The sequence below is a fragment of the Belonocnema kinseyi genome, chromosome 8, assembly GCF_010883055.1.
Source record: "Belonocnema kinseyi isolate 2016_QV_RU_SX_M_011 chromosome 8, B_treatae_v1, whole genome shotgun sequence".
Classification (NCBI taxonomy): Eukaryota; Metazoa; Arthropoda; class Insecta; order Hymenoptera; family Cynipidae; genus Belonocnema; species Belonocnema kinseyi.
In genome coordinates this window covers 39,167,245-39,180,705 of record NC_046664.1, presented here as the reverse complement: position 1 = coordinate 39,180,705, position 13,461 = coordinate 39,167,245, and the positions used below count along the sequence as shown (strand labels likewise).

Sequence of the window (13,461 nt, the reverse complement as noted above, 5' to 3'; positions counted from 1 at the left end):
TTTAAAACTATTGTTATTAAGGGGGAGGCGGCAAGTGAAGGCAGTTTTTCGCTATCTTTCTCCAATGACCGTTGCGGGAATATATTATGGATTATGGGTATTCCGGAAAGTATTGATTTTTCTAAAAAGTCATAAAATGCCAATTTGTTTAAAATGAAAAAATACACAATATTTGTCTAAAATATTTTTGAAAATAATTAATGCTTATAGTAGTAACTGATAATTCTTACATCTCAACAATGTCGATTACTTGGAAAATATTGGTTTTTTGAAAAAACGTCTAATTTTTATTATTTATTCTAATGTTATTACAACTTTGGTTTCTTGTGTTTTTTTCTGAAACCCATTATTGTCTGAGATAATCGACAAATTGCAAGTTCATATATCTATAGCTATATATGCACTGTAAATATAAGTATACCGTGCGTATTAACACATTTCATCGATTATCTCGCAAAATAATGGGGTTCTGAAAAAACATAAGATACCAAAGTTGTTTAGAATTAAAAAATACACAACTTTTGTCTTCTATGTTTTTTTTTTAAACCGACAATTTTCCAAAATAATCGACAAAATCTGGCGAAAATCCGGCAAATATGGCGATTCGAGGGTGAAGGAGGGGTAAATTTGCAATTTCGGCTATTTTTTACCTTTCATAACGTCTCTCGTAGAGTCGATCTGAAAAGACCGCAACATTCTACTTCATCGGAAATGGGTCAAACATTTGCGTTACTCAATTTCGAATTAACGATAATTTCCTAATGATTTTTCCTGAATTCTTATCAAAGGATTTGATTCTTTTGGAATTCTCTGAATGTTTTTAACTATTGCTAAATTCTTTTAAAATAACTAGAATTCTTCGAAAATCACTGCATTCTTCTCAAATAATTTAAGTTTTACATTTTTATTTTAGATTTTTAAATTCAATTTGAAATAGTTTAAGCTCACAATGAATTTTAAGCATTTTATCCAATTTCTTTGAATTCTCTTTGATTCTTCTAAACATACATCAATTGTACATAAATTAGTGACGTACTATGGATTTTTTTCAATTCAAATGAATTTGTATGAATTTCATCGAATTGATCTCATTTTCAATCAATTCCTATACATTTTCTCGTGTTTTATTGAAATCATAGCTTTCTTTTTGGAATTTGTCCTAAATAAGTTAAAAATCACCTGGAATTAGATTATTAATTCACATTACTTATTTTAGTTACTTTTTGAGTGAGAGGTTATTCACTTTTCGTCACTTTTTTGGTTTAAAAGGATATATTTTTCTTTGCTGATTGTTTACATAAATAATTTTTCGAAAGCTTCGTCGACCAATATACCCTTTTTCGACTTCAATATTATTCCTCTGTATCAAAACAAAAACATAATGTTTCTAATCACCAAATTCGTGACTTATTTACAAAAATAAATCTGTTACAGCTATCATTACTAACAAATTACATTACTTCATTATATATATATATATATGTGTGTGTGTGTGCGTAAGCATTTCCGTTGAAGTCTCTTTATGTCTGTTTATAACTATTTAACTTAGTAACTGAATAACCCCTCTTCTTGGCACAAAAATCTCTATCTCTTTACTTTTCTTTGATCTAAATGTTTCCTGAGAGATGTAATAAAATGAGAGTCGAGTCTTACTAAACTACTTGAAGACTGCTTTAGCGGTACAAAAACAAACAAATGGCTTGTATTACTATCTAAAGCTCACCACAAAGGAACAAAAAATCGAATAAAATCCCTCAGACAAATTTCTCTTACTCGATCCAATCCATTTGCCAACTGAGACTTTCTGATAGCCGTTGAGTTGTTTTTCTTTCTATACCAGAGAGGCGATTACGTAACTTTCCCAGATTCTACATTCCACTTTTTATTTCACACTTTCAATTTACCCACTTTTTCTTTTTGTGCCTAATTATTTTTTAATACACACCACATGTCGCTGTTTAATTTTTTAACATGAATCATTACGCAATTTTATTATAAACTATTATTGCTTCTTTTTGAGACTGTAGAAAATCCTTACTCATTAAAGTTTTTTTTTTAAATTAACCGGCCCTTCTAATGTTAAAGTTCTAAGTTGCAACTAAAATCGTTTTCCAATTTGTTATTAAAGAATGTTCTCAAAGTACCTGCGGCTTCGTCTATTACATTTTCATTCCAAGGCTCGCGCTTCGTGCTCGTTTTCGTACGTTTAATGCGTACACTTGAACTACATTTTATCAAATAATGATTTAAACTTCTGAAGAATTACAGCCATAAATTGTAGCTGATTTTTTTTTATTTGTTTTTAAAGAAGGTTCTCAAAGCACCTACAACTTTGACGATTACATTCTAATTGCGAAACTCGCGCTTCAAGCTCGATAATTCGTGTCTAATTGAAAAGCTTCATCAAGATAATTTGTAATTTTTGTTCAAATCTATTAAAAAACACTTTAAAATTACGGATCTCTTAAAAACCAAAACTGCATATTTTTGAAATTGATCCAACTTTTGGAACTTTTGTCTAATTAAAAAATTTCATAATAATAGTTTCGAAAAACATATATTTTACATCTAGTAGAAATTTGGACTGATATTTCTTAACCAATTCAACAAAGATTTTTTCTCCCCTTTTTGAAAATTTTGAAATGGTTGAAAAGCATATAACTTTTTGAAGTTTTATTGAATTTAAAACTGTCATTGGTATAATTTGCAAGTTTTTTTTATGCGTATCCGAAAATTTGATAAAAATTTCTAAAACTCATTAAAAATTTTCATTTAAATTTTTAAAAAGCTCAAACTTTTTGAATTTTTTGTCTTATAGAAAAGTTTAACTGACATAGTTTCTAAATATATTTGATATCTAGTGATGGATTTAAATGCAATTGCCTAATCTTGTAAAAAAATATTTTTTTATATTTTTCTGAACATTTTCAAAATTTTCCAAAGTATATAACTTTTCTAATTTTTATTGAAATTAAAAATTTTATTGGGATAATTTGCAATTTTTCTAGCCATCTATAATAAACTTTGACAAAACATTTTTAATTCAAATTTTTAAAATGTTCTAAACTTTTTATTTTAGTTAAAAATATCTGCTTAACGAACTTAACCTTTATTTTGAGAACTTTAAGAAGTGTATCAGAGGCTAACTTCATTGAACAAATCCTTCAAAAGTTAGCGTGGCTACAACAGTCAGGTAACCATACATACAGAAAGACAGACATACATGCATGAATACAGACAGACATACAGACAGGCATCGATAAAATTTCACAATTTTTGGATTCTGTGACTACCGAAACGTAAAGATTCGTTAAAAACCAGAGATCGAAAATTTGTACGATTACATTACACTCTCACGAATGAGAATTTAAAAATAATTTTTTTTTCATTTAATAAATAGAAACATTAAGCCGTTGACTTTAATTATGTTCGTTCAAAGTTTAGTTCTAAAAAAACTCTATTATGATTAATTAATCTAGAACATTTTCAATTTCTGTCTGATTGAAGCATATCATTAGGATAATTCGTAAACCTTGTTAAAATCTACTGAATCTTGGTCGGAAATATTTGAGTTACGTACTTGACTTTCATTTTTGGAACGCTAACAAAGTGTATTATATTCAACTTTTTCAAAAACTATTCAAATTTTTCGAAATATTTTTGTACTATTTATGATATTTGGAAATCCCGTAAGACTCCGTTAAATATTTTGAAATCTTACGAAATTCTTTGCAATCGTTTTCAAGGAATTGAAAATCCTTCTAAATCCCGTGTCTTTTTTCAAATCTCTTAAAGTCTTTCATAATATTCAAAAATTATCTTAAATCCCTTTCGTCCTTGTGAAATTTCTTAAAATTCTTTTAAATCCTTTAAAAATATCGAAAACTCTGTGAACCTTATTTGCAATCTCTTGAAATCTTTTAAAAATTGATGGAATTGTCTTAAGGTGTATTAAAATTCTTTGAAATTTTTGCAAATCTTTTCAAATGTCTGAAAATCTTCAAAATCTAATAAATAGTATATTAGACCAAAAGTTGGATGAGGCACGTATTTGCCGCGGGGAGGTCAATGTTCGCAGGACGAATAGTAAAACCATGTGCCATGTAAAGACGCTTATATATCTACGAGTGATGTAAGATATATAATTCGAAAGAACCCTATGTTATCAGGCCTATAGAGCCCCTTGAAGAGCGAACGTCTAAAAGCCCTTTACCGAACTGATACTAGAACCTGGTATGAAATGATTGATTTTTGATTATGATAATAATCGCTGACCGAACATTCTTCTGTTCTTTTTTCTTCATCTGTCAAGTTTCGCGAAGGCCAGCTCATATTTAACCTTAAATTTCTGGGGTGATCAATCCTGCTTTGCTTCTTTTCCGTCTTTATTTAACTTAAGCTGTGGGATTTTTTGTATGATTGTAAGTGTGCAAAGATTTACAATTATAACACTTTGCGACTTAATAGATGTCAATGGAAGGTTTCACGGATTCTGCTGTTTTTGATATACTTGTAGATGAAAACATGCGATTGATGTGGGTCTCCTCTGTTTGAGCTGTGATTACCCGGTAAAAAGGCTTAATTAAAAAGTTTTGAAAAATTTCATTCATTCAGTGGTAACGTGAGAAATATTGAATACTTCTGGATTCCGTTTTTGTCCTCCCGTTTTGAATATCCACAGTAGCTGAAGTTAGCTCTTAAATTGAATCCCTTTCTGTACCTAGCGCCGACAATATTTTTCTGAATACCACAAAGCAACCAAGAATTATATAAATTTCAATTCCTTTTGATTTAGCAAATTTTGCTACATTTATTTACTGTTTTTCAAAGAATATTCAGGCAAAAAGCTTTTTAAAACATAGCGTCGGTCATTTTACGATGTCAGGATCAATTTCCACACAAAAGGTGCTGGTGAAAAATAATTTTTTCAATATTTTATCATGATTTTATATTTTTTCAATTGATAATATTTGAACGAAGCGAACATTTGACTATAAAGAAATGCGCTTTAATACTTTAAACGAAAATTGTGTTTTAAATATATTCGAGGTTACGCCTGACAGTTCCGATAGGCTTTAAGAGGGATTGAAATCTTTATAATCTCTTCAAAATTCATTAAAATAATAAATATTCCTGAGAATCCTTTTGAGTTTTTCAAAATCACTCACAATATCCTTAAAAATTCTATGAAATATTTTTCAGTCTTACGAAATCCTTAGAGATGACGTTAAATCAACGAAATCCCTTTATATCTTTTAAAATTGGATAAACTCCGTAAAAATCCTTTGAAATCTCTTAAAATCCTTTGAAATCCCATGAATGTTTTAAAATCCTTCATAACATCCCCTGAAATCAGTGCAAATCTTTAAGAATACCTTCAAATCATCGAAATCTCATTAAAATGCACTGATGGGAATATCAGGATTTGCAAGTGGTTGTTCAATTTTAGGTGAACTTTGCGAAATTATAGTGTTATATAAGAGGGATTTGGGGTCCAAAGGATTTTTGAAACTTTTCAAAATTACGGGAGTTAAGATATGTTGAATTTCGGCACCACATTTTTTTGAAATACAGTACAATTCCAATAACTTTCCAACTTCGGGTCTGTAGGGGAGGAAAATTCCAGGAATTGCGGACTTATCGGATGCCCCCTCTATTAGCACGATATTAGGTGTGCGCATGCGTATCGAACTTGTACTGTATCTATATTTCTGAAACCATTAAACGAATCTTAATAAAAATTGTGGGTGTAACAGTTTCAGTTTTTCGTCGAGAAGGCAAAAACAATTTTTTTTTCTGGTTGAGACAACTAAATTCCTAATAATTTCGAATTTAATTTATAAAAAAACTGTCGGTGACTCTTATAGATCAAGAGATAATGTAATTTTAGTAGGACCGTGCGCTGCCACGGCGCTGCTCTCCCGTGTCGCACAGTGGACAAAGAGCACATTTTTGGACAAAACCGCCCGGCACGTACCATTTATTTAAAGAATTTCATATTCCTTAAAACCTGATATAAATTGATGTAATAACTAACTAAAAATTATTCTCAGTCAGCTAGCTTAACAGAAAAATTTCTATAATGCTATAAAGAAACTAATGAGAACGAAACTCATTTTTTTTTGTTATTTATAATGATGAGCTACTTAAAATCCATAGCTTTTGTATGAAATACGACAAATAATAATAATAATAAGCTATTACAATCAGTAGAAAATAGTTGACTTCTAACAATTATTTACAAAAAGAATTTAAATAAAGTTACATTTTCAACTAAAAATATAAGTTTACAGCTAAATTCATGAATCATCCAACAAAATTATAAATTTTTAACTGAGTAGTTAAACTTTTTTAAACGACTAGATAAAATTTCTACCAAATTAGAAAAATTTTCGACTAAAATGATGAATCTTCAATTCGAATACTTGAATTGTTAGATAAAAAATTAATTTTCTACTTAAAAAGCAAATTTTCAACAAAATAGTTAATTTAGCGAATTTGCAACCAAAGGAATGAATTTTTTATATAAAATTATGAATCTGCAACCAAAAAACTGCATTTTCAAATATAGAATTCAACATTCAAACAAGTACTTGAATTTACAACCAAAAATATTAATTTTCTAGAAAAATACGAATTTGGAGAAATATAAACTTTAAATCATATAGTTAAATTTTCTCGTAAAGAAATAGGGTTCAAAAATGAATTTTTGTTCAAAAATAACAAAAATTTCTATTTAATAATCGAATTTTTTATTTTAAAAAAATGAATTTTTTACAAGGAGTTCAACTTTCAACTCAGTTTTTAAATTTGGATCCAAACAGTTGTAGTTTAAACTAAAAGAGATATATTTTTAATCAAATGTTTGATTTTTTGTACTGAAAAGTTACCTTTTTAACCCAATAAGTTGAATATGTAACTAAAGCATCTAAATTTTCATCCAAAAATATAATAATATTTTCGTTTCAAAAATTAATTTTTGTGCAAAAGAAAGCGAATTTTTAACAAAATAGTTACATTTTTAACGACAAGAAAATTTAATTTTAACAAATGAGTTCAGCTTTTAACTTATTATTAGCTCAATGTGGACCAAGTATTGAATTGAAAATTTTTCAACTAAAATACAAAAAGTAAATTATTAATCGACTAGTAGAAATTTTCAACTAGAAGAAAAAAGGTTTTCTATTTTGAAGGTGTTTGAATGAATTTCACAAGATTTAAAGGATTTTATTAAATATCCAAGGATTTCAAGGGATTTATAAATCTTCCAAAAAATCTTAAGGTTTGTTTAGAGAACTTTAAAGAGCTAGTTCAAGGCAATCAATATTTAAGGTATTTCGAAGGATTTCTATGGATATGAATAATTCAAAGAGAACTGATTGTAACAGATTTCAGAAATATTAATGGACTTAAAATTGTTTTTAAATGTATCAAGGAAATTCAAGATATTCCAAAAGTTTTCAATATAGATTTCAATTGAGTTTTGAGAGCTTTTCAAGATTTTCTAATGATGTTCATCTTATAATTATTTATTTAATGATTTTCAATCATTAATTTCCTATAATCGATAGAATCGTTTGCAATTACATGCAGTCTTGCAATCTTGCAATTTAGTATCCAAAAATCCACGTCTTCACATTCAAGGATTCAAAAATCCTTCGTCTTCACATGACCGTAAAATGTAATTAAAACAAACTGGAAACTCCTTCTCAATTTTACATTAATTCAAAGTTATGATCAACCAAAATATTAACAATTTTGATTGTAGGATGTGGATTTGCATGTGTTAATTGGATAAACTGAATCAGGATGATACATTGCTACCTACCTGTATTTCTGAGCAGATTCTGGGAATTCATGGCAACCTCGAATATGGGTCAGCGAATTGCACTTCCAGCGAAGAGCAGAGTTCGAGGGTATTCACGATAGATCTTGCACTGTTAGTTTCATGTTTCCTGTGCTTGAGTAAATACACGAAATAATTATAAATTCAACTTATTTCTTAAAAAGAGAGACATATCACAGCATGTTTCAGCGGCCATCCAATAAACTACGTTACTAAATTTTGAAGGGAGGTTGGGGCTGCGTAAAATCAGAGGGAGTAACTTTACGAACTTGAATAATGTTCATTACAAACTTTTTTTATTTTTCGTAAGATGGTCCTGCAGCGGTACTATTAAAAAATAACTTTATTATTTTAAAAATCAACTTCATATTTAAGTCTTCACATTATTTCCCATGTTCCCCTCTTTTTCTCATTTTAAAATAATTCTTTTTTCTTGTTTTCAAAAAATATAGCCTTTTCTTATTTTAAATACTTTTTTTCAATTCGTTTCTTTAGTCTAAAATGAATTTTTCAATCTGAAAACTTAATTATGACATTTTTCATGCAAAAATGAATTTTCTATGAGTTAAAAATTCTACTATTTGGTAGAAGATTCATATATTCCCGTGTAGTAATAGTCCCATTTGGCCCTATTACAAGTCGGGCACTAATCGGGGGCTAGTTGGGCTTTTTGTTGTCAACATTTCAGTCGGGGTCTGGTCGGCGGTTGGTCAAGGGCTAGTCGGGCCTTTTTGTTCACTAATTTCCGTGCGGGTAATCTTCAGGCTCTGGCCGGGTTATTCTTATCTTTGAGTTTTCGGCGAGGATTTATCAAATGAGGTAATATCTAAAAAAGCGTAATGATTTTTTTATTCTAAAACACTAAGAATATATTTAACAATAATTTTACACCGTTTTTTGAAGGAAAGATTTATTAATATTAAATTCATCTCAAATATACTTAATAAATAATTATTAAGTTAATAATTTTGTACGAAAATCAACTTTTTATAAAAACAACCATCAAAATCTTCAAAAAGACGTTATCTTATTTTTTTGTAGTATTTTTTAGAAAATTCCGAATTTCTAGGAACATTTGTAAAAACCTTTGTATGGAATTTCAAGAAAATCCATATTGGAAAAGAGACATATAGATGTAGGTGAAAAGTTCCCGCCGGAAGTCATAACACTCTAAATTTGTATAGATGCTTATTTTTAAAATAATCTGAAAGGTTTTTCCATATGTAAATAAAGTCTAATCATTCAGGTAGTTGAAATTAGAAAGAGAAAAAGTTTTTGATTAATCAGTGACTTCTGGATTGGTAGCTTTAAAGAAGATCCGCAAGGGTGCGACGTCCCGCCTCTCGCGCAACAGAAATGACGCGTCGAGTGTTTAACACAGCAGTTCACACGTAACAAAGTATAATTACCTGGAGCAGAGACTACCGTGATCAACATGGTGGTTCCTTCAGGGCGAAGCTCTTCCATTGCTGAGTTCCAGCTGAAGTTTTTTTTTTAAATTAATATTCCACAAATTTTGGGGAATTTTAGTTACATAAATTTATGCATTTTAAGCGTAGAATATGTTCCCCATCAAATCTTGGGTAAATTTGAGCACTTTTTAATATTTCAAAAAAGCTTATGGAGATTTCCGTAAATAATAAGTATTTTGACAAACTCTTAGGGGATGTTTCATAAATTTTGTGGAGTTTGGTTAATATTCCACACGAATGTATTATCATATATGACCCCTACTAGTACCCGATCGGGCCCCGACTAGGATAAGTCGGGTCACCTGACTAGCCCCCGATAAATATATACCGTGAAGCTACTGGTCGGGGGCTAGTCGGATGACCCGACTAGCCCCTGGCTTTAGGTGGGGTCGCATGGTCGGGAACCAGACTAGTTCCCCATTTGAATTTCTACACGGGTTTTCTTGAAAAATCGTTTATTTGGTCGATAATCAAAATCTTTTATTAAAAATTCGTCCTTTTTGATTAATTAAATTGTTTGAAAATTGATTTTTATTTTTGTTGAAAAGTAACTTTTTAATCACGAAATTTAACTATTTCGTTTTTTGTTGGAAATTTATTTCCGTTTAGTCAAAATTTAACTATTTGGTTCTTCGATTCACATTAATTTCGGTTAATTTATCAATTATTTTGTAGAAATTTCAATTATTGTGTTGGAAATTGATTTATTTAGTTAAAAAGTCATCTTTCTTGGTCTAAAATTCATCTAATTTCTGAATAATTCACCTTTTTAAATAAGAAACCTATATTTTTTGGTACAATAATTATTCTTCGTTAGAAATTAATCTTTCTATTGAAAATGTATGTTTGTTGGTTAAAAATTTAGCCATTTGGTTTGAAATTCAATAATTTTTTTGAATGTTTAATTATTTTGCTGAAAATTCAGCCACTTTGTTACATTTATCTTCTTGTTAGAAAGTTTAACTGATTTTAAAATTCCATGAAACAATGAATTAATAAAAAATGTTATCTTCTGTTTTTAGATTGATACATCCTCCAGAGAAATCATTTGAAAGGTAGTTTTTCGCGATGAGCTATGAAGGGGGATCTGGGCTGTCTTCTAGCCACCGTTTCTATTCTTCAACTAATTCAATCAACCTTCACCGTCGTAGCTCTACCCCCCGTCGTAAAAATTGGTGAGTAAACAATAAAACAAATATTCTAGAAAAACAAATTTCTTTTCAGACAGAAATGTTAAAGAAAAATGAAATTTTGAATATGGGAGAAATATACTGCAGAAGGAAAAAGAAAAAATAGGTTATCAAAAAAAAAGTTAAGCAAAATTGAACGTGTACTATAATTTTTTTATTTGATACTTCACCGGAAACTATTGACAAGTTTTAATTTATTAAACTAAGAGATGTTCATTTTCAAAAGATTTAAAATGTTTTTTGAATAGGGTAGCTCAAGAGAAACGATGGTTGTTTTTATTTTAGGTGAAACACCCAAAAAAAACTACCCATGTGAATTAAAAAAGCAGTTATACAATGAAAAATATTTTTATACAATTTTTTCATTTTTAGACAAAAAGGTTCTCCCTTTTAAAACTTCTTTCTAATCCCCGACATATCGTGAACTGTTTTTTATATTTGCAAAAAATTAAAAACTCGATTTGGAATGGCCATCCAAAGCTGATATTGAAAACTCATTCAATTTAGTTTTCAAGTTCCTGTTCGTTTTTTTGGAATTAGCTAAATTTTTACAAACAATTTTGCTCACTCGTATTAAAGTATGCAATATCTCAATAACATATTTGTACTTTTTTAGTTCTGACCAAAATTCAATTAATTAAATTTTGTATAACAATCTACAGCGGAACGCACTCGGCTTTTAGGTCAGTTCCACTCTTGAGCTTACAAACTTCCACGTCAATTTTTTGAACCTGAATCATTTTTTTAATTCAGCTTTTTTGAATTTAATTCAGCAATGTTTCAGCTTGGGAGTGGACTTTTGTTTCATCTTTAAATAGCGAATTTGATTCTACAGAATGTTTTTCATACCCCCAAAAAATCCCTATTTTATTGGTTCTCTAGTTTTATAGTTATCGTATGCATTTCTAATTCCATTGCTGGTTTATAAAACTTTCATACACTTTTTCACTTCACTTTTAAGGGCCATTTTATGATATACATTTTTTATGTTCATAGCGTATCGTATGTGAAAATACGCTTTTTACGATTCAGAGCGATTTAAGCATCTTGGGAATATATTTAGCATTATACGATAAACTCAACAATAGGTTTTAGTTGTTTTTTCATCAAATGATAGATTTTTAGAGGCCAGAATTAAGTAGAAGTCATAGATTAATTTACCGTCTCTATAATCTAGTTTCGGCTTCCCTTGTCAAAAGGGGGTTAAGCCACGAACCTTCCGGATGTTTTCGCGAGCGTCTGGAAAGTCGGAAATTTACGTTAGCACCTATAAACTCGAGAAACCTCCACCACGTGACACACCGAATTACAGTCCTCTGAAATACTATCTGCCTCTTACCAAGCTTGCCAAATGTTCAACGAAGAGAATGTCCGGTCAGCAAGATTTTACACCATTCATTCATAAGACAGAACTGTGTATAAATTAAAGGCATTTCAGGCTATTAATAAGTATTATACTCTAAAAATCTGATCAATTGATTTAATCTTTGGATAATACCACTGCAAAGTATTATGAATGTATTTATTTGTGTCAATTTCATGAGCATCTTGCTTCTTCATAAGTATAAAATGAACTTGATTTCTCATAGTGTAAGCTTTTTCTTCAACAATAGAAAAAATGGATACCTTTAACAATCTCAAGTCTATTCTTCTGTCTTACTGGAAACCTTATTTTCAGAAAATCAGAAAGCCAATCAAAATGTTATTTGTTATCTTCTGTTACAATGAACAATGTAACTTTTTGTTTCACTTTCTAAGACGCTATTGATGTTTCAAAAATGTTCATCGAAATTTCGTTAATCGACCAGCTCACGCTTCTCGGAAACGCGAACAATTCCATCATATTGCTAATTTTCACACACAAGAAAAAACATTGTTTAAAGAAAATAAATAATTTTGTTACACAGTTGTAAACGATATTGGTTGTATTTGTAGGTCATGAAAGATTCTTCAATTGGGCAATTGATAGGTCTCGAAGTTGCAAACAAATATAAATCAATAGATCAAATATAAAGAAATATAAATCGGTATTGCTAGACCATGACAGCACATAGATCGTACAGGAATAGATCATGTAAAATCCTGTCACATTTGGACATCAATTTGATCTACAATTCGTCCAAAGTTTATGAGAAATTACTTTTCGAGATATGGTGAATAGAATAAAGTTACACACACATATGTACACTTGAAAAAATTTGTATTTTCGATCTCCTTATATCACTGCAAACCTTCCTTACTTCGGGCCTAGGGCAAAGCGGGAGATGTTCTAAAGTGATAAGGAACATTAAAATTTTTATTTATTCAATCAAAAAATAATTCTTCATTTTCTTTTCTGTGAAGTTATGTTATTTATATTTTTCTTGATCAGGGCCGTGCATAAATTACGTATATTCCTATGTAGGGTGGGGGAGGAGGGGTCAAAGATTTTTCTATCCTGTTTTATATGAGGGCGTACGTGGTCGAAAACATTTCTCAGGTAAGATTTTTTCAAGCTGCGAATAACTGAAAATCATAAGTAAAACAGATTTGTATAGCTTTTATATAAAACAGCTGTTAATTAATGCGATCTAGTATGGAAATTTCCAACTATTTGTAGAGATTAGGTTTCTCAGGTTAGGTGGGGAAAATCCAAAATGTCTTCACGCCGAGGGGCAAATAATAATAATACCAGTTGTATAGGAAGAAACATTATTTCTTTATAAATTTAAAAAAAAATGTTTTTTTTTCCATAAGTGTATTGGGCTAATCATTTTTATTATTGAAAGCTATTTAGTTAAACAATAATATTGATATTTTTTTCGTATCGAATTTATTATTTAATTCAATAGCATTAAAAATAACACATAATACTGAAATAAACTTATGTTGAAAAATTATTTTTTCCCTGGTTATTACAAAAATAAGGTTTCGTCCAATGCAATTGGTATTTTTGATTGGTCCGCGACGTGTA

The 13,461-nt window shown here is 29.6% G+C and overlaps 1 protein-coding gene across 1 annotated transcript in view; it reads left to right on the top strand.

Annotated features, from left to right (window-relative positions):
* LOC117178880 (glutamate receptor ionotropic, kainate 2-like) overlaps positions 1-13,461 on the top strand; it is a 461,802-nt gene that overhangs the window by 36,614 nt on the left and 411,727 nt on the right. Inside the window, exon 2 of the mRNA XM_033370402.1 lies at positions 10,341-10,493. Within this exon, the coding sequence (XP_033226293.1) occupies positions 10,394-10,493 (100 nt within the window). The 5' untranslated portion in view covers positions 10,341-10,393. The remainder of the gene's footprint in view (positions 1-10,340; positions 10,494-13,461) is intronic.